A 25,234-nucleotide genomic window follows, 5' to 3' on the forward strand; every position below is an offset into this window, starting at 1 on the left:
GAAGAAGAAGAAGAAGAAGAAGAAGAAGAAGAAGAAGAAGAAGAAGAGGAGGAGGAGGAGGAGGAGGATGAGGAAGAGGAGAGAGGAGAGGAGAAGATGGGTGGTAGTGGGAGAGGGGGAGGGAAAGGGGAGACAGGAGAGGGAAGGAAGAGGAAAAGAGAAGGGAGTGAAAGGAGGGGGAAAAGAAGATGAAAGGGGAGGAAAGGAGAAAAGAAAGACAGAAAGACAGACACAGAGGGAGACAGAATCAGTGGAAGCAGCTCCAAGGAGTATAACCTCTGTCAGTAGATAGCCAGTCATGGAAGAAAAAAGAGAGTTAGCCCTGGCTGATAAGAGTCAGTGTTTGGGGAGGAGCAGGTCCAGGGATTCCAGCTGAGCAATCTGTCCAGCAAAGACCCTGTGGCCAGAGAGGAGCAGCACGAGAACATTATAAGAAGAAAAAGGGTATCTGAGCACTCTAGTACTGGAGGCATGAATTGTCTGGGGTAGATGTTTTCTCTCTGTTTGTGCCTCACAACCCAAGTGCACTAGGTTTGTACATACTCTTCCCACTGATGCTATAAGTAGTTGTGGATGGCTGTCCTCCAGATTTATGGAAGGAATAATTTGTAACTACTGTTCTTACTTTGCTCTGAGCTTATTATGTCTCTTGGCTGACTATTAAAGGCATGCACACTATTGGAACTCATAAACTATAGTTTTAGGAGTGCATACTCAGAAAATTCCTTTAACCCTGGGGTAGTAGCTACCCCCTGGGGAGCCAACCCATGAATATCAAATTTCAGAAGTAGTCCAGAAGGGGCACGACATTTTGCACAAATAAGAATAATAGACTTAAGAACATAAGTCAAGTTGTGAAGTCTAACACTGCTATGAAAGAACTGAACTTTAGCATTTCTCTCAAAAACATATTTAAGCAACACGATATGATATGCTCCCTTTGATGCCATATGCTTGCCTGTGAATATAAATTACATTTTTTGGTCCCAAAGGGCAAAAAAAGAGCATCTACTTTTAAAAATTTTCTGAATTATATTCTTTGGAGTTAGTGCATGATTTTATCAAAGTCATTTTCCTATTTTCAATTGATATTATAAAAGTTACATTTTAATTTTGATAATTTCTTTCTAAGTTTCCCAGATACTTTCATGACAGTTTGGCATGGCAGGATTCCTATCCACAACACATTATCTCTGATCATAAGCCAATGGTGTGCCTTCAGGGGGAAGCACTGTAGGGCTAAGCAGGAAATTCTGAGTGTAGTTGCAATACCCTGGCTTCTTCATCGTGTGAGCTCCAGACACTCATCTCACCTCTTTCAGTTTATTTCCTCATCTATTAAATTTGCTTTGATTCTGACTTACCATCCAGGGACAATGTACTTATAAGGAAATTGCTGTTCTTAAGGAGGAACACAGGCTCCTGACCTCCTTATGCTAATTCTCTTTATCTGCACAGGATGATTTGCAAGACAAAGCAGGGTCAAAGTTCTGTTGTGTAACTGAGGTAGTAGCTGGAGCCATAAAAGTCACCCTATTTCTGCCCAGAAAGCAATAGAAGCAGCCTAATACCAGAATATTCAATGTAGTGTAATGGAAAGAGCACAGCTTAGGCCAGATGTCCTGCATTTAAATCTTACCTCTGCTGTTTATAAGTCATTTTACTTTAGCTATTTGGCATTTTAAAAGTTTGAAAGACAAAATTTCTGAGTAATTACTCATTTTATTAATAACTCTAGCATTTCAATAAAAAGTGGTCAGTGGCACTCTTGAATGCCAGACAATCATGGAGATGGGCTCACCCTTGGAAGAGGGGTGTTACTGATAGTGACAATTAACTCTGATTGGTTTATAAATAATGAAAGAATGAATATTACAAAGAAGGGCTGGACATATTCTAATGAACTTTGATTATGTCATTTGCTTCTAAATTACTACAGCCTTGGGCAATCCAAACAAAGACTTTATCCCCACCTAAACCTGAGTAGAGCGCAATGGCTTCCTCACCTGGGTAGGGTCTGAACAAGATTGTTAAGAAAGTTAATACAATCTCATTATTAGTGATGTCCTTCTGGAGAGTGAACTTTGAAATGAGCACTGTAGAGAAAAGGGGAACTCTGGATCTCCCCAAATCATTGGTTAATAATAGTCATTTCTCTCAGGTAAGTAACATACCCTGTCTCTGAGCTTCCTTTTCCCCACCTGTAAAATGTAGGAATTGGACTAGATGATGTCCAAAGTTTCTTTCAGCTTTTCATTTTATGATCCTTAGGCTGGGTTTTCAGGGGTAGGATTTATGGGAACAGAGTTTCCAGAAATAATAATAATAAATAGCTACCATTTTTATAGCATCTACTATGTGTCAGGCCCTGTGTAAAATGCTTTACAAATATTATTTCATTTGATCCTTAAAGCAATCTTGGGAGTGCTATTATTATCTCCACTTTACAGATGAGGAAAATGAGGCTGGGTCATGTAGCTAGTGAGTTTTGGAGATGGGATTTGAACTCAGGTTTTCCCGACTCTAGGCCCAGTTTGTTGTCCACTGAACCACTTAGCTCCCCAATTAATGCCCATCCATGAAAGGTTAGGATTAAGGGTAAGGTAGAAGGGAAGCTATTTCTCACATATAACCAAAAAAGGAGGGAGGGAAGGAAGGAAGGAAGGAAGGAAGGAAGGAAGGAAGGAAGGAAGGAAGGAAGGAAGAAAACAAAACTGCATTCTGTGTTCTCTTCCCTAAACCACTTAGAAAAGTATAAGTCATCCCTTTGGGTAGTCCAATCCTGATGAATCATAATATTTCATTTCTTCCTCCATTAAAAGCTAAAGTATTAATTCCTATTCCATGTACTTTCATAAGATGTTACAATGCCAATTCGGCGATTATTTTATGTCAATTGCATTTTATGCCAACTTATTCCTGGCACCTTTTAAGGATCTTAATTAGTAAGGACAGTGTTGTGTTATGGGAGGGAGTGGCAGAGTACTAGATATGAAATTAACACACCTGGGTTCAAATCCAAACTCTGCTATTTACCTATGTGGCTTGAAAACCTTGTTGTCTCTGTCACTTCTTCATATGCAAAAAGTAACAGTGGGGTAAGGTTAGTGATCCCTTCTAACTCTCTGTCTTAGAATCAATCCCCAAGTGATACGTGGAAGGACAGAATGGAAAATAGTGGATAGTGGAAAAAGCATTGTATTAGAAGACATGAGTTCTAATTCTGGCTCTGTTCCTGTTTATCTTTAGGAGCTCAGGCAAGTCAGTTTACTTTTCTAGGATTCAGTTCACTCATTTGTACGATGAGAGTGTTGGACTGGCTGATCTACTAGGTTTGTTTCAAGTCTAAGCTATATTGAGAGCTGCATGAAGCTCTTTAGTGTGAGAAAGCAGATTTTATGGAGATGAATGAATGAACAAGCCTTAATGCAAGGTCCTAGGAATACTTACATAACATTAGCAAGCTTAGCATTTCCTTATAGTTGTCAGAAAAAGGCAATATTTGCTTACAACAAGAATTATAATAGAATTAGAGGGTTTTTTTAAAGGGTGTAGATTATCATGATGTGATCAGCCATAATTAAGACCACAAAACACAGTCTATAAAATTAATCAGAATTTAATTGAGTTACTTGAAGTATCTTGATTGATATTAATTGATATATTCTCTATAGCATTGAGCAGTATATATGACTGGTAATTTGTTCATTTTCCTTAATGCTCTACATTGTAGATTGAAATTGGAGATGTTGGAGATGTGTACAAGATTCGGGTCAGCTGTGATGATTTGCCAGAGTTTGAGGGTTGGCATTTGAAGTCTTTTCACATAGAGGAGCCACAGACCAAACAAAAAATGAACTTTGACTGTAACTGCTGGTTCTCTCTTAACAGAGAAGATAGTGAACTTGTGAAAGAATTCCCTGCAGAGACTAAGGACCAAAACTCTTTACCAGGTAAAATAAAATAATACCAGTAATGGATAGAAATACAGGAGCAATATGAACAATTTACTTTCAAACAAGCAAATTGAAAACAAATCAATGCAGAAAGTATTTCATTTTATGATTTTTCTCTGCCCTTCATATCTCCGAAGTTGTGATGTTCTCTCAGGCCGTGGATAACTGTGGCTCTAGAAAATTGTAATTACAAATAGAATTTAATGTTCAGTACTGTATGTAATTCTAAGTGTACAAAATCCCAATCTATAATTATGTGATTAAAAGATAAGGCTCATCATGCAAAACTGCAAAACACATTTTTATTCTATTTTGTTAGTCTTTAGTTTATCATAGCCTGAATGATTGAGACCTGTATGAAAAGTAATTGTTGTCATGCAGTGATGTTATTTTATTCCAAAAGATGTTTACACAATGCCTTAACTATTCTTGTCATTATTAAAATATACCAGAACACAGTGTTCAGTTAGAAAGTGGTAATAGCTAAATTGATGTTAAGTTTTGGAATAGAGTTAAGAAGAGAGTCTGTCATTTCTCTTGCACTGCTTAAATAAAGTTCTTTAAGATAAATGAATATAATTATTTGCAAATCTGAAATCTTGAGTTAGAGTTTCCGAATGCCAAACCTCTTCTCTCTGGTAAGTTCAATTACATAGGAGATAATGCAAAGGATCCATGCTGTAACTATTAAATGACTTTCTATTTGAAATAAATATTCTAGTTGACATTTGATATTATTTACTCATCTTTCTCCATTCATCTTTCTCTAGTTGGTACCACTTCTCCTCTAAGATTACCTTCTATTTACACTATATATATGTCATACCTGCATAATTATTTCCATGTTTTCTCCTCCATTAGAATGGGAGCTTCTTGAGGGCAGGTACTTTTGCTTTTCTTTGTACCTCCCTCATTTAGCAGGTATGTGCCTAGTACCTAGTAAGTGCTTAATGAATACTTGTTGACAAACTGACTAACTCATCCACTGTATGTTTACTATATATCCAACACCTTGCTTTGATTCATAAGTTGCTGTAGATCAGAATCAAAATATCATAGAACCTCAGAGTTAGAAGTTCATTGAGGCTGACTGATTGAATTCATTAAGGGAAGATAGGTATTCTTTTATTATTTTCTTACCAATCTTGGGTATCAACTCTCTTTTAGCAATTTTTTTTTGTTATTTCAATTGTTATATATAGCAAAGCTCATTCTATTTGGCAGAGAAAATAGAAGCAAAGTAAGAGATGGTCAGATCTGCATTCTCTCTATCAGTTATTGCACTGATCCTTTTTGTTCCAAGCAATAGTTCTATCTTTTCTTTTATTTTCAGACAAACCAAAAACAAAAGCAAAAAAACAAGAACAAAAAAAGCCCAACCCTTTTTGTGTTGTCCTTCATTTTCCTCACTGGATTTAGATCATTTTGAGTTTTAGCATTCCTGACTCTACTATAGAGGATCATGTTACATTGTGTTAGTTCCTATCCATTACCTTTCCTTGCTTTTATCATCTGTACATGTCTTTTAAAATTCTCATTTAGTTGATGAATTTTATTTGCATTTACAACTTCCCCTTTTCCTACTCACTGGAATTGCTTCTCTTTGTTTCTTTAGAATTTCATTTTGGCCATCAGTGTGGCAAGGCTTTACACTTCCCCCTAATAACTATCCCACTCACAACAGCAGCTTTTCCAAACCTTTTCATCCTTTCTCAAACCTCCCATCACATTCCCTGTCCCCACCCCCTCATCTAAGAACCTTGCCTCATATTTTGCTGAAAAAAATTGAGTCCAGACACCAAGAATTCCTTCTTTTTCCCTCCTCCTTATCTTATGTCACTCAGATATCTTTCATCATCATCTCCTTCACTTCTGTCTCAGATAAAGAGGTGGCCCTTGTCCTTTGCAAGGCAAAATCCTCTATTTGCACAAGTGATCCCATTTCATCTCTTCTTTTCCAACATATTGCCATCTTTTTTATTGATTTTTTTTTTTAGATTTCAACATTCACTTCCATGATATTTTGAGTTTTAAATTTTCTCCCCCTCCCACTCCTCTGCCCCCACCCAAGATGGCATGCAATTCAACGTAGGCTCTACTTATACATTCATATTAAGGATATTTTCCTTTTAGGTAGGATGTAAAAAACAATTAGAACTAATGGGAAGAACCACAAGAATGAAGTAATAAAACAAAACAACAAAGGAAAAGGAGAGCAAATAGTAAGCTTCCATCTGCATTCAGATTCCATAATTCTTTCTCTGGATGTAGATAGCAATTTCCATCATGAGTCTTTTAGAGTTGTCTTAGATTCTTGCATTGCTGTGAAGAGCCAAGTCTATCAAAGTCAGTCATTGTACAATGTGGCTGTTACTGCATACAATGTTTTCCTACTCATTTCACTCTGTATCAGTCCATACGTCTTTCCAGGTTTTTCTGAAGTCCACCTGCTCATCATTTCTTATAGCACAATAGTATTCCATTATATTCATATGCCACAATTTGTTCAGCCATTCCTCAATTGATGGGCATGTCCTCAATTTCTAATTCTTTTTTTTTTCAATTTCCAATTCTTTGTCACCACATATAGAGCTGCTATAAATATTTTTGTGCATGTGGGTCTTTTTCCCATCTTTATGATCTCTTTGGGATGCAGACCTAGAAGTGGTATTGCTGGGTCAAAGGGTATGCACAATTTATAGCTCTTTGGGCATAGTTCCAAATTGCTCTCCAAAATGGTTGGATCATTTCACAACTCCACCAACAATGCATTAGTGGTCCAATTTTCCCACATCTTCTCCAATATTTATCATTTTCCTGTTTTGTCACGTTAGCCAATGTGATGTGATACCTCAGAGTCATTTTGATTTACCTTTCTCTAATCAATAGTGATTTAGAGCATTTTTACATATGAGTATAGATAGCTTTAATTTCTTCATTTGAAAACTTCCTGTTCATATCCTTTGACCATTTATCAATTGAGGAATGACTTGTATTCTTATAAATTTGACTCAGTTCTCTATATATTTTAGAAATGAGACCTTTATCAGAGACACTGGTTGTAAAAGTTCTTTCCCAGTTTTCTGCTTCCCTCCTAATCTTGGATGCATTGGCTTTGTTTGTGCAAAAAACTTTTTAATTTAATATATTCAAAATTATCTATTTTGCATTTTACAATTTTCTCTCTCTTGTATGGTCATAAATTCTTCCTTTCATCATAGATCTGAAAGGTAAACTATTCCTTGCTCTTCTAGTTTGCTTGTAGTATCAGTCTTTATATCTAAATCCTGTACCCATTTTGACTTTATCTTGATATAGGGTATAAGATGTTAGCTATAGCAATTTGTGAAGAGAAAGAAATCAAAAGAATTAGAATAGGCAAAGAAGAAACAAAGCTATCACTCTTTGCAGATGATATGATGTGTATTTAGAGAATCCTAAAGAATCAAGTAAAAATTACTTGAAATAATAAATAAATTTAGCAAAATCAAAGGCTATAAAATAAATACACACAAATCATAGGCACTTCTATGTATTAATAACAAAGCCTAGCAGCAAGAGATAGAAAGAGAAATTCCATTTAAAATTTCTGTAGACATTATAAAATGTTTGGGAGTCTACATGCCAAAGCAAAACCATGAACTATATGAACACAATTACAAAACACTCTTCACACAAATTAAAGTCAGATCTAAATAACTGGAAAAATATCAGTTGCTCATGAGTAGGCCAAGCTAATATAATAAAAAGGACAATTCTACCTAAATTAATTTCCTTATTCAGCACCATACCAATCAAACTATCAAAAGATTCTTTTATAGAGCTAGATAAAAACAATAACAAAATTCATCTGAAAGAACAAAAAGTCCAGAATATTGAGGGAGCTAATGAAAAGAAATGAAGGGAAGGTGGCCTAGCTGTACCAGATCTTAAACTGTATTATAAAGCAGCAATAATGAAAACTACTTGGTACTGGCTAAAAATAGAGTGGCGGTTCAATGGAATAGGTTAGGTATGCAAGACTCAATAGTCAATACCTATACTAATCTACTATTTGATAAATCCAAAGACTCCAGCTTCTGGAATAAGAAATTATTATTTAACAAAAACTGCTGGGAAAACTGTAAAAGCGTGTGGCAGAAACTGGCCATATGCCATCTTTAATAATACCTCTCCCCACTAACCTTTAATCTTCCCCTGTCTACTGGTTGCTCCCCTACTGCCTATAAACACACCCATGTCTCTCTCATCCTCAAAAAATCCTCACTGGATTTGTCCATCCCTGCTAGCTATCATCCCATATCTTTTTACACGTTCTTGGCTAAACTCCTTTGAAAAGGCCTTTTTATAAGTTGTGTCTTTACTTTGTTTCACTTCACTCTCTTCTTAATTCTCTTCAGTCTGGCTTCTGATATCATAATTCAACTGAAATTGGATTAATTTCTTAATTACCAATGATCTCTTACTTGCTAAGTCTAATTCTCAATTCTTATCCTTCTTTACCTCTCTATAGCTTTTGACATTGTTGATCATCCTCTTCTCATTACTATCTTCTCTCTAATTTTTTTTTGTGACACTCTTATCTCCTGGTTCTTCTTCAGTCTGTCTGAGCATGCCTTCTCAGTCTCTTTTGCTGAATCTTCATTTAGGCTATGCCCATTAATCATGAGTGATTGCCAAGACTATCCTAGGCCTTCTTCTCTTCACTGTCTATATTATTTTGCTTGGTTGTCTCATCAGTTCCCATGGATTCAATTATCATTTCTATGTAGATGATTCTCAATTCTACTATCCAGCTCTAACCTCTCTCATGATCTCCAGTCTTTTATCTACAACCACCTGTTGGACATCTTGAACTGGATGTCCTGTACATATTTTAAACTCAACATGCCCCAATTAAAGTCATTCTTTTCTCCAAACCCCCCCCACTAGACCTCCCCTCTTCTTAACTTCCCTATTACTGTCAAAGATACCACCATCCTCTCAGTCTCCACACCCTCGACCTTGTTGCAATCTTTATTCCTCACTCTTTCTCTCTTTCTCCCTCCCTACCCCCCAATCTAATCTGTTGATTCTACCTTTTCAACATCTCTCATATATCCCCTTTTCTCTCCTCTGACACTGCTGCCATCCTGCACAGGTCTTCATCACCTTATATCTGTACTATTGCAATAGTTTTCTTGTTGGTCTCCCTGCATCAAGTCTCTCCCCACTTCAAGACATCCTCCACTCTGCTATCAAAATGATCTTCCTAAAGCACAGGTTTGGCCGTGTCATCCCCCTATTCAATTTGCTCTAGTGGTTCAATATTGTCTCCAGGGTCAAATATAAATCCTATGTTTAACTTTTTGGCAATGGGGTTAAGTGACTTGCCCAGGGTCACACACTAGTAAGTGTTATGTGTCTGAGACTGGGTTTGAACTCAGGTCCTCCTGAATACAGGGTTGGTGCTCTATTCACTGGGCCACCTAGCTGCCCCCTATGTTTAGCATTTAAAGTCCTTCATAACCTAGTCCCTTCCTACCTTTCTAGTCTTCACATACTTTGCTCTCCCTTCCTCTGTGATCTATCATTCTGGCCTCCTTGCTGTTCCTTGCACAAGACACTCTATCTCTAGACTCTGTGCAAATTTACTGGCTATCTCCCATGCCTGTAATTCTCTTTCCTCATTTGTATTCCTGGCTTCTTTTAAGATCTTCTAAATCCTACCTTATCCTAGAAGACTTTCCCTATCCTCTTTAATGTTAGTGCTTTCTCTCTGCAATTATTTCTCTTTTATCCTACATAGATCTTGTTTGTACATAGTTGTTTACATATTGTCTTGGGGTATATGAGATATTCAGGGAGGACTAGCACCTCTGATATGAGGGTTTGTTGAAACTTGTTTCAGGGCTGCTCATACACCTTTGGTGTCTACCTGTCATGCAACTCTCACTTGTGGTTCCAAGAAGCTATAGCATGCACAGTGGCCACACCCTGGTAAAACTGTCTTGGCAGATGGGTTATACCAGGTTGAGGGTAACTAACAGACCTCAAAGCCATCTTTGAGTTAGGGGGATGTCTATCCCAAATGTGTGAAAGTTTCCTCTGCTGGAATGGCAGAAGAGAACAATTTGATCTAACAGCCATGAGGGTGGCTGAAGCAGTGCTTAGAGCTTGGTCAGACATTGATGATACCAAGGTCATCCACTGCATGCCAGAATGTCTCCAGTCATCTTGACTTTTGTCTTGCCACTAGATTCTAATAACTCTGGAAGATAGAGTGAGGCTGATGACTGCGCAACTCCACATCACTTAAATCCAATTCATGTGCAAGTCAAGGCATCACCCATGTCATTGGTCCTCTTTGAAAATGAAGAATGAACAACCTCCCTCATTAGACTTTCAACTCCTCGAGTACAGAAACTGTTTTTGTATTTCTTTGTATGCCCAGCACTTAGCACAGTGCCTGGCATATAGTAGACCCTCAATAAATACTTGTTGACTTTACTTGTTGACTTAAGAGCTTTCTATTCCTCTTAGGCTGATGTCCTTATAGAATTTTAGGCCATAGGATCTTCCCTATTCTTTCTCTTAACCCTTTGGAATCTTCTTTCTTCAAATCTGATTTATTTGGACTGACTTCTCTCCTCAAAACTAGGTGATATGCTTATCTGTATCTGATTTTCTTCTCCTCTGTCCCCATTTGTAACTTAGTGTGGTCACTTCCTACCAAATTTTCCATTATTTCTATCCAGTCACTATTTCTTTTTTTTTTATAGAATAAGATTAAAAATATGATTTTTCCCATCAGTTCCTGTATCTTTTGAAAAGTGAATTATCATAAATGCAAATCAGCAAAGTATTAGGTGCTTTATTTTTTGATGGAAAGAGTTCCTTAGCATATATATGAATATTGGATTTTCCCATTACTATTCTGTGATGCCACCATGCTAAGTTTGTAATGTGTTTTTAATACTCCTACAATGCCTAGCACATGGTAGGTGCTTAATAAATGTTCATTGATTGACTTATTATTTTTTCTAAGTGGTCTGTAGCATACCATGGTAATGAAATTATTTCTCTTTGTGCTTTCATTTATCTTCAAATCAATATTACCCATCACGTTTCCCCATTTTGTTTATAGATTTCTTAATATGAATAAAACTATTGAAAACTCAATACTTCATTGTCTTCTCCCTGCCCTCTCTTCTCTATTATATGCCTAATATATAATTTATTTCTTTACAATATATTTCCCACTTAGCCCCTTTTCCTCACTTTCAGTGATATATCTCATTTAGATCCTCATAACCGTACTAGGTAGCCCCGTTCACTTTTTGGCAGCCTAAATTTTTAGAAATTTTAATTACTTTAAAATTTAATTAAAAATTTACATTAGATTTACAATTTTAATAAATTTTAATTTAATTTAAATTTCTTGACATCAAACCTAAATTTGACTCTGTAACTTTGACCCATTTTTACTGGTTCTGCAATCTAAAATCAAACAAAACAAGTTTAATCCTAGAATTTTCCCAAGAATTGAAGTCATGCTCACTGTATTCTAGTTTGCAGATTTTATTCTCTTGCCTTTCTGAAAATTTATGCAACATTTGTTGTTCTACAATATTGTGGTATCTCTGCTGTTTTATTTCACGTAGAGTTGTGTGTGGCTCAGAAACCACATCAGCCAGTTCTTCTAGTAGCTGAAGATGTCATTCACTTGGGTCATCAAGAGTGACAGGTGCTCTCTTACTATCTCCTTACTTGTCTTGGTATCAACTCTGTTAGTCATTTTTGTTCACTTATTCCCAGTATAAAGATCATTCTTTTGGCAAAGAAAACAGAAACAAAATCAGTATTGAACAGCTCTGCTTTCTCTCTTCTGTCAGTTATCATAGTGCCATATGTTCCAAGAAAATCTTCTGATCCTCTTTTTTCTTCCAGTATTGCTAAAAAAAAAATCCCCCAAAGCAAAACTTGTTGTTGTTATTCTTACCTTCCCCCTCCAGCTTCAACTTATACTGAATTTTAGTTAAGGACTATATAACTATCTTCTCTTCATCTTCTATTACATGGTCTTAAAAAAAAAAGCCAAAGTAATCGGTGAGTTTTCTGTGCATGCACATTGGACCCATAGTGAAAGCTTAAAAAATGTTTGTCTGACAAATCTCATTTTTCCTTCTCATTAGAATGTTTTAGAATTTCATCCTTGAGTATCTCCTGTGTCTTCTGAGCTCACTTCTCCTGTATCCTCTTCATCTGTGGAATCTGACGTATTTTACCTCTGAGCTCTTTGAAATATGTATGTATACTTGTACATATATGTATATCTAAATGTGTACATGTATATCTGCTCATGCATAATAAATGTTGATGCATGTGTATGCTATGCATACATATATGAACAGACACACACAATACATATGCACATGTGTGTATATGCACATACATGCATGCATGTAGTACAAAAGCAGATGTATCAAATTAAGATTACACCTAGATTTTCTCTCCTCCATTGTACCTTCTAGGAGGAATGGTCCCTTCCTCCTTTAGGTTCTCATTATTTTCGCTGCAACATCTAGTTTTTTCTCATTAATAAAAATCAGATCTAGAATATGATTTCCTCCTGTTGGTCCTTCTTTTTTAAAAATGAAGTTATTAGTAAGGCAAGTCAAGAAATTATTAGGTTGGGGCAGCTAGGTGGTGCAGTGGATAGAGCACCAGCCCTGAAGTCAGGAGGACCTGAGTTCAAATCTGGCCTCAGACCAAACACTTGACACTTACTAGCTGTGTGACCCTGGACAAGTCACTTAACCCCAATTGCCTAAAAAACAAAAAAAAAAGAAATTATTAGGTTCTCTGCTTGTGAGAAAGAGTACAATTAGATGTCTAAATCTTTGAAATCCTTCACCACTATGATATCATGTCTCTGTGCCAGGCTTATGATCTGTTTCTCTAATTCCTCATCCATTTCCTCTTTCTTTCCAGGTTGTCTGTGGAATATTTCCATGACAAAAATCACATCAATTTCTCCCTCCATTGATCCTCAAATTACTCTATATCATGCTTTCTCTCTCTGGCTCCTGGATATCTGCACATAAGCAATATATTAATATAAAATGCCATCCCACCAGCTCTCTTTTTACCTATCCTGTTTCTTTTGAATAAGACATATCCATCAAGCGCGTTGGCCCAGGGACAGCTAGGTGGCACAGTGGATAGAACACCAGCCCTGGATTCAGGAGGACCTGAGTACTAATCTGGTCTCAGACACATAACTCGTACTAGCTGTTGACCCTGGGCAAGTCACTTAACTCCATTGCCTAGCCCCCCACCCCAAAAAATAGAGCCATGGCCAAATCATGGGCTTCATTCCACTATGTGTCAGTGGGATGAGGCTAAATTTGTCTTCTTGTGTTAGGACCTCTAGTTATTTTTGTTTCAGGCTTTATAATTTGGGCATATGTACATAGACATTAGAGGCCATGAGTTTTACTTTCGACTAAACTTGAGTTTTGTCGCTTGTGAACTTCTGGGTTTCCCAACTGCTACCCTTTCTTCTTTGTAGCTATTCTCTATAGTATCCAGCTTAGCACATAATCATAGGAAGTCTTCTCAATCCTCTAACCTTTTTAGTTTAATGTCCTTTTGATTAGATTAATAAGATCTACAACAAATACATTCTTACCAGCCTTTGTTAGGTGTCTTCCATCACTGGCCAAGAAGGTTTCAGCTCTTTATTTTAAACCATTGTTCAGAAAACCAAATTCCATTCTCATGTAGCATCTTAGCCAACTGTTCACTGCCCAAATTAATTTTTGTCTACTATATCCCTTGCTTTTAGTGGACAAAAGTAAGAAAATCACAACTAGTTCCTTGTTGTCATTGATTTCTCATCTAAGACTTCAAAATGATTGACAATAACTTTAAAATTTTTTCCCCTATAAATGTCATAACTTTCTCTAAGGAGCATTTAATGACCTCTCCTTTATTTGTATCCCTAATTGTCTCAGTATGCATTCACAGAATAGAGTCTAAACTTGTTTTATTCAATTAACAATGCTTTTGTTTCTCTTCTTCCAGTTGTTAAGTATATTGTTTCTGTATACACTGGAGACCAATGGGGAGCTGAAACTTTCGCCAATGTTTATATCACTCTCTATGGACAAAGAGGGGATTCAGGTGCTAGGAAGTTATATCAATCTTTAAAAAAAGGAGATTTATTTCAAAGAAACAAGGTAAAAAAAGTTGTCTTATGTGTATTTAGTGATCTCTCTCTCTTGCTGTTTTTAAATAAGTTAAGAAAATTGTTGTTGCTATGCACGGTCACATGAAAATATGACTTAAACAGGTGTCTTGAATTTGTCCTTTAAATCCCAGAGTTGGTTTTTGAATTATCAGGTTATATATCAGACTCTTATAATGGACAGAGAGTCAAATATTAAAGAAAACACCCTACATGTGAATAAGCAAAGGAAGTTTATTGTAAGCATTTGGGGTGGTGGGAAGAGGGTAGGAGGAGAAGAGAATATAATAAAGAAGCACAGGCAAAAGATATATCCAGTGGCATGATGCTAAAATGTGAAATGTGATAAAGCAAGAGTAGAATTACTCCATTCATAGGTTGTTTCTGTTTTCTTTTCCGAGGAAAATAAATTTTGTATTGAAAATGATAGGAAGAATGGTTTATCAGTAAGTAATGGAAACCCAGTATAACGTAGGGAGAAAATAAGCAGGCACCTCTCTGCTCCCTATGGGATATGTTCAGTCATACACCCAGAGAAGTCCAGCAACCCCTTTCCTTTTTATAGTCTAAATCAAGACACTTGTTTCTTGATACTTCTTCACTGAACAAAGTTTGAATCTCCTTTTCTTGGGTTCTCTTTGACTTACAGATGTGGTTTTTGTTCTAGGGGAAGCATTAATTGCGTTGACCACATATTAATTATAGAGTTCACACACTTGAGCTAGTTCTTAAGATTAGCTTTTAATACTAGAGTTTTTAGCCTGGTGTCCATGATCTTTTTTAAAAAAAATTAATGATTATAATGTAATGGTTTTCTTTTGTAATCCTATTTTTTTTTACTTTATGCATTTAAGAATATTACTCTAAAAAGGGGTCCATATGCTTCACCAGACTAAGATGATTAAGGGGACCAATACACACACACACACACACACACACACACACTCACACAAAGATAAGAATTCCTAACTTAAAAGGAGAAGATGACATTGTATAGAGTACTGGGTCTGGTGTCAGGAAGACCTGAGTACAACCATGGCCCTAGACACTTACTAGCTATGCGAGCCTAGGCAAATCACTTAACCTCTGCCTACCTCAGTTTCCTCAACTGAAAAATCAGGATAATAATAGCACTTATCTCCCAGAGTTGTTGAAGATGAGATAAAATTTGTACAGCACTTAGCACAGTGCTTGTTGTGTACTATGTACTTAATAAGTCCTGCCTTCCTTTCTACCTTCTTCCCTTCCTCCCTTCCTCTCTTCCTCCCTCCTTTTCTTTCTTCTTTTCTCATAAGAGGCAAATCCAAGCAATAAGTAGGAGATGCAGGGTGTGAATGACTCCAGGTTCACTGTTCTTCCCACAACATTTTGCCTCAAATCTAGACAAGATGTCTTTTGTAAACCTTATGTAATGTCCGATATGAAGAATCATGCTGACATATGTCTTCCATTAATGTTGGAAGCTTTTTAATTTTGACAGTTCCCATCATTAAATAATAGTTTATCTTATGGAATATTATTTAGGAATTTCAGAATTCTGAGAAGAAACTGTACATCTCTTTTCACTAACAATTATATTTTTGTAATTTTTTAAAAAATACTAAACAGTCATAGGATGGTTTGTAATTGATTTTTAATTTATCATTTTGAAAAATTCTTAGAAAGAAAAGAAAATTTTAATAATAATAATATAATTATTAACAACAGCATCAATAGCCAAAGAAGTTTCTTCATTGTCTACTCTCCCTTTCTTTAACCAGATTTGTCATTTCATTAGTATATGGAGGTATTGGTTATTGTCATCAGTATATATTGATGCCTTCTCTTCAATGAATAGTTATAAAGGGTTACCTAGTGCACTAATAAATTAAGTGATTTACACTATTGATTAGAGAAATGCAAATCAAAAGAATTCGGAGATACCACATCACACCTATCAGATTGGCCAACATGACAAAACAGGAAAATGATAAATGTTGGAGAAGATGTGGGAAAATTGGAACACTAATGCATTGTTGATCAGTTTTGAACTGATCCAACTATTCTGGAAAGTAATTTGAAACTATGCCCAAAGGGCTATAAAAAACCCTTTGACCCAGCAATAGTACTTCTAGGGCTATATCCCAAAGAGATAAAAAAATGGAAGAAGGACCCACATGTACAAAAAAAATATATAGAAGTTCTTTCTGTGGTGGCAAAGTATTGGAAATTGAGGGGATGCTCATCAATTGGGGGATGGCTGACCAAGTTGTGGTGTATGAATGTAATGGAATACTATTGTTCCATAAGAAATGATGAGCAGGTGGACTTCAGAAAAACCTGGAAAGACTTACATGAATTGATTCTAAGTGAAGTGAGCAGAACCAGGAGAACATTGTACACAGTAACAGAAACATTGTGTGATGACTAACTTTGATAGACTTACCTCTTCTTAGCAATGCAAAGATCCAAAACAACTCCAAAAGACTCATAATGGAAAATGCTATCCACATCTAGAAAAATAATGATGGAGTCTGAATGCAGATTGAAGCATATTATTTGCTCTTTCTTTTTGTTTGTTTATTTGTTTCTTCTTTCTTGTGGTTCCTGTCATTGGTTCTAATTATTCTTTATAACATGACTAATGTGAAAATATGTTTAATATCAATGTATATGTAGAGCCTATATCAGATTGCACACCATTTTGAGGTAGGGGAGGGGAGGGAGGTGGAGAAATTTTGGAGCTCAAAATCTTATGGAAGTGACTGTTGAAAACCAAAAATATATTAATTAATTAATATTTTTAAAAATAAAAGTAAACTACAAAAAGAAATTGAGTGGTTTACCCAGAGGCACAAAGGAAGCAGTACCAGCTAGATGTACATCCTCCTGACTCCAAAGCCAGTTGTATGTTTGATACTACTGTGCCAGTAATATCAAACTCAAAAAGAAACATATTCATATGGGCTGCATACTGACTTAGAAAACTACAAATTAGCATTATTTATATTGTATTGTATTTTTTATTTTGGTAAACATTTACCGATTATATTTTAATCTGTTTTGGATAGCACTCAGGAGTTTTGCTGACCCTGAGTTTGATATTTCCTTACTATGACAGGTTGTATCTCACTAACTTTACTTACTTTTAGGAAATTGTATTTATGAATTAATCTATCACCATGACAATTTTGTCAGAAACTTCTCTAAAAGAAAATTATATCTTTCAGTCTTGGGATTATTCAAAATTAAATATTATATAAACATTTATTTAGTTCCTACTGAATTATGAACCTCATGTAAAGCTCTGGAGAGATACAAGTTTAGATAAGACAGAGTCCCCACCTTTACTGAATTTAATAGAGAAATATACAGATATGGATCACCACAATATACAATATTACATGAGAAATTCAATAGAAAGTGGAAAAAAAAACAAAGTGCTTGAGATGATCTAAGGGGGAGTCTTTCAGAAGAAGTGGCATGTTGCATTGTCCAGTAGAAAGAAGAGTATATTTGGCATCCATAAGACCTGGTTTCAATTGATCTCACCACTCCGATGCTACTGCTCTTTCCAAGGACAAGAATGATGTATTTTAATATTAGAGATTTTTTAAATTTTTCGTCTTCATTTCTGATCCTATCTTTTCATTTTCTCCTCTCCATTGAGCCATCAGTTGTAACAAAGATTAAAAATGAAAAAAAATCAGCAAAACCAATCAACATATTAATCATATCTAATAACATATGCAATACTCCATGCCCATAGTAGCTCACCTTTGAAAATAGGTATCATTTATATAGCACTTTAATTTTTGGAAAACACTTTATATATTTTACACTTTATATATTTATATATATTTATATATATATATATATATATATATAACACTTTATATATTTATATATATTATATTTATATATATTTATATATTTATTTATTTATATTTTTGATACTGACAACAAACTTGTAAAGCAGAAAATGTGTCATTTTATAGTTGAGGAAACTGAGGCAGAGAGAGGTTAAGTGACTTACCAACAGAGGGTCACAAAGATAAGAAGTATCTGAAGCATGGCTGGAACCATGAACTTCTTGACTCTAAGCCCTGCAGAAAGAAGTAAAGGAGATATTCTCAGCTCTTCTTTGGCATCAAGCTTAGCAATTATAATTACACAGCATTCCAATCACTTTTTCTGTTCTGTTTACATTGCTGAAATCATTGTATATATTGTTTTCCTCATTTTGCTTACTTCACACTGCATCAGTTTATATATCTTACCATGTTTCTCTGGAGAAGCTCTCTGTCATTTGCTTTAAATGCTCCATCTTATTATTTATATTTTTATATTTTTCCCTTTGAGAGCTCTAATTTTAGTCTTAATTTCCACTTCTAATTCTTCTTTTAATTACCTTATTTTTATGAACAATCTTAGAAGTTCTTTCAATTTTTTGGCTATAACTTTTGGAGTAGAGGGAGAGGTCTTAACATAGTTATTAAAGTGCTACCCCTTTTATTTGAAATTTTCAAATCAATTTCTTTTAGTCCACAGTATTTAGCCATGGAATATTTGAATCTTTTCACTATTTATTTTCATTTTTTTTCTAAATAAGTCTCTCTACTGGTTTCACTATAATGCTTTTCCTGTCATGAGTTCTTTCCTGCTTTCTCTTTATTTTTTTTTTGTTCTTTCCTTCTTTATTTGTAATATTTTTATTATTTTGAGATGATAGAAAGCTAAGATTAAGCATGACCTCTCATTCAGTCACTCTACTGGAACTCAACCATTTTCCCACTTTTCTATTTGACATTGGATCACGAACAATAATACAAGTCTCCATCCTTTTCAGAAGCAACCTTTTTTTTCTTGTCCAGATCTTTAGGGTTGGGCAAATTCATGAACCTTTGTCTACCAAGGAATGGAGAAGTCTAGCTGAATTATTACTAAGCAGGAGACTCTGAAATGCAATGTCAGACATAGTAGCATTGGATGCAGGGTTAAAGCTAGGAGTTTGAAGGTAGGAGATGGCAATATAACCTTGAAAAATTTCCTTAAACTATATGGGCCTCAGTTTTCTTACCTGTAAAATGTGGATGTTGGACTAAATGGCCTCTAAAGCCCCTGCTAGCTTTGGATCTATGATCGCAAGATTCTCTGATATTTTTTTTTTCTTGAAGCAATTTCATCATGGGGAATTCCTTCCTGGGACAATAGCATTAGAAAAAGTAGCAAGATAATAAAGTGTCATAAAACTTTTAGCTTTTTTGATATTATTAATAAAATCTAGGAGGAAGAGATAGAGAAATTGTATTCAAAATAATTATAAGATTCATTAAATATCTAGAAATTAACCTATCAACCCAAAACTTCACGGCTCATGATTTGACTGAGCTAATATAATAAAAATGATACTACCTAAATGAATTTATAGATTTAGTCTGTGCCAATGAAGCACTTTCTGAAGCCAGTGTCTCATTTTAATTTTTTAAATTGAATCCCTGGAGTACTCTAAATAAGTTACAATATCTTCTGCAAATACAGATCATTTTTGCTCCTCCTTGTTTATGATTAGTCCCAAAATCTATTTTTGTTGAACTTCTACAGCTAGAAACCAAGGGATTTCTTTATAGAACCAAACAGAAAGATAAAAAGAAATCAAGAGAAAAAATGAAAAAATAACAGAATGGAGGTCTAACATTTCAAACTATTTTACAAATCATTAGTAATTATAATTTTGGGTATTAATTATAAAATACAAAAGTAGGCAGGTAAAATAAGCAAGACTTGAACTGAATGAAGGAATGGATAAAAAAGCATTCAATAAGTACATTCCATGTACCAGACATAGATCTAAGTAATGGAAATCTAAACACAAAAGTGAAATAAACTCTGTTTTCAAGCAACTTGCCTTCTATAATGGTAAATTACACACACACACACACACATACATGTACACACACACTTGTACGCACACACTCACACACTCTAGAAAATGGTGTTTTAGTTTAAAGATGATATTTTAGTTTGAAAAGTCACAGTGACAGTGAAAGTATAGATAAATAAGGCATTCAGTTGACACATCCTTTCCAGGTACAGTGATAGTATTATTTTTATTAATGTGTCCAAATCAGGAGATGGAAAGTAGAGAGCAGAGTACATGTACAGCAGCAGGGCCTATAGCAAGGTGGCCCAAGTGGATGGTTGGATAAAATGTGAAAGTCAGTCTGGTCTGGAGCTGGCTAGGTATAGTGAGCTTGGTGAATGTGAACACACTAACCAATCAAGGTAACTCATGATTCCTAGGTGGAGCTCCAGATCTGAGAGGATTAAGTGCTTGGTTTTTGGAGGTCTGGTCTAGAAGCAAACAAATTCATGCCTTCATGTTCAATAAGCTCAAGAACATAAACTATGGGAGGAAGCATTCCCTTTTCTATAAGAACTAGGGGTCAAATTAGAAAAGAGTCTTCTGAAAAATAGGAATAGTTCAGCAGCTTATATTATATTTCATGATGAGTTTCAAATGGACGTGATCTAAATATTTTAAAAGTTACAATATTTTGGGGCAGCTAGGTGGAGCAGTGAATAGAGCACCGGCCCTGAAGTCAGGAGGACCTGAGTTCAAATCCGGCCTCAGCCCAAACACTTGACACATACTAGCTGTGTGACCTTGTCACTTAATCCTGATTGCCTCACTAAAAAAAAAAAATTACAATATTTTTAAAAAATGGAAAACAGAAGTAAGTACCATACAGTTCTATGGATGAGGAGAGAACTTAAAACAAAACAAAGAGTAAAAGAAATTACAAAAGACACAATACACAATTTGTACTATATAAAATTTAGAGCTTTTTTCATGAACAAAATCAATGCAAATATAATAAAAAAGGGAAATTTCCAAATTAAAAAAAAATCTTTGCAATAAGCATCTCTTGTGAAAGTCTGATTTCAAAAACAAAATGAAGAATTGTCTACATGTATACGATCGAGATCCTACCCTTGATAGGCAAATCATCAAAGTTAGTGAATTTTTCAAAAGAAGAAATGTGAACTATCAACCATCATATGACAAAATGTTCCAAGTCACAAACAGATAAGAAAAATACAAATTAAGACAACTTGTAAGTTTACTTTATATCCATTAAAAGTATGAACAACTCCCTTATTGCATATTTGAAGTATAAGTATCTGAAAATCACATATTTAAAGCAGATTTCATTATCTTTTTCTCCAAATTCACCCCTTTTGTGAACTTTCTTCTTTCTGTTGATAATAATACCATCCTTTGTCACTGACTTTTGCAAACTCAAATTTACCCTCTACCCCTCATTCTCCCTCATCCCAATCAGTTGAGAAATATTATCAGTTTTGCCTGCACAACATTTCTTGCATTTGTCCCTTTATCTCTACTCACACTACTACCACCCTATATCACATTCCTATCATCTCTTGCTTGATTTATTGCAATGGCTTCCTTTCTAATCCCCTTGTTTCATACCTTTCCTCCTTCCTAATCAATCTTACTCTTAATTCCCAAAGTGGTACTCCAAAAACAAAGGTTTGATCACATTACTCCTTGATCAAAATCTCCACTGGCACCTATTACTTTATTACTTCTAGGATAAAATTCAAATACCTTCATTCTACATTTCTAGTCTTTCAAAACCTGGCTCCAATCTACATTTCCAAGTTTATTTCACATTATATCTTTTAATGCATGCTACTCTCTAGATAAACATTGTTTTCCTGTTGTTCTTTACCGATGGAATTCCTTCTTCTGTATCTCTGCCTTTTCACAGGCTATGCCCATACCCGAATCATGCTTCCCTTTCAAATGTACCTTTTCATATCCCTAGCTTCTTTCAAAGCACAGATCAAACACCACCTCCTCTATGAGACCTTTCCTGATCCTGCTACCTATTAGTACCTTTCCCTCAAAATTACCTTATTTTTCTTTGTAACTATTTTGTTTTTATTTATATGTGTGCATGTTTTTCTTCAGTAGATTGTAAGCTGCTTGAGGGCAGGAACCGTTCTACTGACCAGGGTTGTTGTGAGGATCAAATAACACAATATATTTAAAGTGCTTTGCAAAACCTTAAAACTCTATATAAATGCTAGCTATCATTATACCCATTGATCCTTTTAAACATTTGATTTTGACAGCTGGATTTATTCATTGTTGAAGCTGTTTCTCTGAATCACTTGGAGAAAGTGCTTCTTGCACATGATGGAGAAGGTTATGGAGCTGGCCTTTATTTAAAGATGATAACTATTCAGGAGTCCAAAGACCCAGATATTGAATGGGTATTCCCATGTTGGAATTGGCTGGATTCCCATTTGGGAGCCTGTGCAACTATTTCAGAACTGAAGACTATAGGTAGGTCATCACAGAATAAGACCTGAACAAAACAAAATGATTGTAGATATTTGAGAACTAATAAACCAATTCTAGAATTTCACTTCTAAAGTTGATTATTGTTTATATGTTTAAAAAAAAGTCTGCACTTAACTATACTTGATTCAAGTTTTTTCAGCCATCTCATTCATGAATTTATCCAACATTTATGAAGGATCTATTGTATACTAAGTACTAGGAGAGGAATAAAATTTAGATAAGACACTTTCTCTTTCAAGGTGCTTGCCATTGAGGAGGGAGCTGAGAAACAAACAGAAATTACATGACAAATGCCTTAGAGATTTTGATGCAAGGAAAAGACTATTAGGAGGCCACAGGTTCAAGTACTGACTCTCCTACTTAATACCTGCGTGACATGGAGTAGTAATACATTTAACCTGTCTGGGCTGCAATTTCTTCATCTGTAAAATGAGTGGGGTTTGGGAGAATGGAGTAGAAGTTATCTTCTAGGTCTAAATCCATATACTTATTAAAATAAAGGTCTATGTGAGGTTTAAGGGGAAAGATAATTATTGATTGGGCAGCTAATTTTTAACAAATCAATTGGATCTTTAGAAACTCAATCAAGTTTGACTGTCAAAAATATCAACTATTTTATTTAGCACTGACTTTCACTGGAACATTATCAGGATGGATTACTATTTTTGATAAAAACCAATATAGATCTTCAGTAAAAATTAAAACAAACAAACAATGCCACAATTCACCCTCAACTACATTGATACCTTTTGGTTCTCTTGTGAAGGAGGAACAGTTAAAGGATCAACACAGCTTATCTTCATATTATGATATTCTAGCCTAGAACTGTAGAAAAATCAAAAGTCACACTGGGCATTCTGAACATGTGTAGATATTGAGCATTTAGTATTAGTATTTGATCTAGTTAATAATAAGCTTTATGCCCTTTGTTGCTTCCTTTGGCACCTTTTAGTATATACTTATATCCAGTGGTTCTCTGCATGCCTTTAACTATTTGCTGAATCAGAATGATATTGTAGATAGAGTATTGGATGGGTAATTAGGAATCCCTGGTCTATAGTTCTATTTCTGACACTTTTTACTTATATGTCAGTGAGAAGGTGATTTCCTTTCTATGAGATTGGATTTTTTTCATTAGAAAAATGTTCCTGACAATAATACCTGCAATATCAGCTTTATAGCATCATTATTAATTAAGATTTAAATGAGATAATATGTGTAAAGCCCTTGCACATATTAAAGAACTTTATAAATGACCTCTTTAAATTACAAGGAACCCATAGAAGTAGAACTTGACTGGGTAGAGATCACTGATCTATGACTTTTAAGCCATTGTAGTAATAATAATAAAAAAAATTATGATAGTGATGGTAGTGGTGATAATCTCCTCAAATCCCCATACAGTCTCCAAAACATGAGGCAGAGGAAGGATGGCAAACTAAAGGAATGACAGCCAGGGAGTATATACAATGAGAAGTCGGTGTGCCCTGAGTTCACTATTAGAATTGTAATGTTCTGGTAGGTATCTTAAAATGCTGACCAATTGATCACCTGGCAGTAAAATTGATTGTGTTAGCCCCATGGCTAACATGTTAGCTGGCTCCAGAGTGAAGATTTTATATTGCTTTTTGTCAATAATATCCTCAGTTCTAAGTTATAAAACAATAGGCAGACCATTAGTGCTCATGAAATAGACTAAAAATAGCAATGCTTTTAGTATATGCTATTATGACACCATAAAAATGGAAGTGGAATCTCACCAGTTATAGAAAAAAAATTCATAGTGGTTTTGGTCAATAATATCCTTAGCTTCTGGTTATATAGCAACATAGTGTAGATCAATGCAGGGCAATCATAAGAAAAAATGCCATTCCTAAACCTAGATAAGCTGAGAAAAGAGAAAGAATTGAGTAGTTATTTAATTCCAAAGACAGAAAAGTTGAAGAGCTTAAAGGCATTGAAGAAACTGCATAAGACAAAGCTTCAGATGTGCTATTCAATAATAAAATGGATGGAGGAAATAATGCTATTATCCTGAATGATGTTCCAAAGGAGAGGGGTATACTTAGAATGGAATTCTAAGTATATTCTATAATTGTTACCATGTTGAAGCCCACAGGAGGAAAACATGTATCCAAGAATGTTCTTAAGGATCATATGCTACCATGGCAGAAATAGCTTAAGAACATTTAATGAAGACAAAAACATACAAATGTATGTACATACAAATGCCAAAAGTTTAATCAATGTTTAGCACTAGAAAACATGAATACAAAATTTCCCAATTAAAATCTTTGAAAAAGAAATAAATGCATATGTCAAAAGTAAGCAAAAGTTTATCAGACATTATTTACTTGGCAATTGAAAATATAAGCCAAGAAGTTAAGGTAATTCAAGGAGTAATAGCAATGTAAAAAATCAAGATAAAAAATTCAACCTTAATAAAAAATATTATATAGAACAGGGATTCTTAACCTGAGGTCCATCAGTTCTGATAGCTGTATTTCAATATAATTTTTTTTGTAATTCTGTTTTTTATTTTATGCATTTATTGTATTCCTAACTTTTCATGTAATATAAAATCCCTAAAAGAGCAGAGAACAGAATAAAATGAGCTAATTAGTACAGTGGGGGTATTGAATGCTTTTACAATCTAAACATCACTGGGTCAGC

At 35.0% G+C, this 25,234-nt stretch overlaps 1 protein-coding gene across 1 annotated transcript in view; it reads left to right on the plus strand.

Moving 5' to 3' along the window:
* LOC114053992 (lipoxygenase homology domain-containing protein 1-like) overlaps nt 1–25,234 on the plus strand; it is a 657,625-nt gene that overhangs the window by 453,695 nt on the left and 178,696 nt on the right. Inside the window, 3 exon segments of the mRNA XM_027877094.1 lie at nt 3,734–3,953; nt 14,025–14,179; nt 22,330–22,543. Of these exon segments, the coding sequence (XP_027732895.1) occupies nt 3,734–3,953; nt 14,025–14,179; nt 22,330–22,543 (589 nt within the window).

Source organism: Vombatus ursinus, unplaced genomic scaffold (assembly GCF_900497805.2).
Source record: "Vombatus ursinus unplaced genomic scaffold, bare-nosed wombat genome assembly UNPS02014812.1, whole genome shotgun sequence".
NCBI lineage: Eukaryota > Metazoa > Chordata > Mammalia > Diprotodontia > Vombatidae > Vombatus > Vombatus ursinus.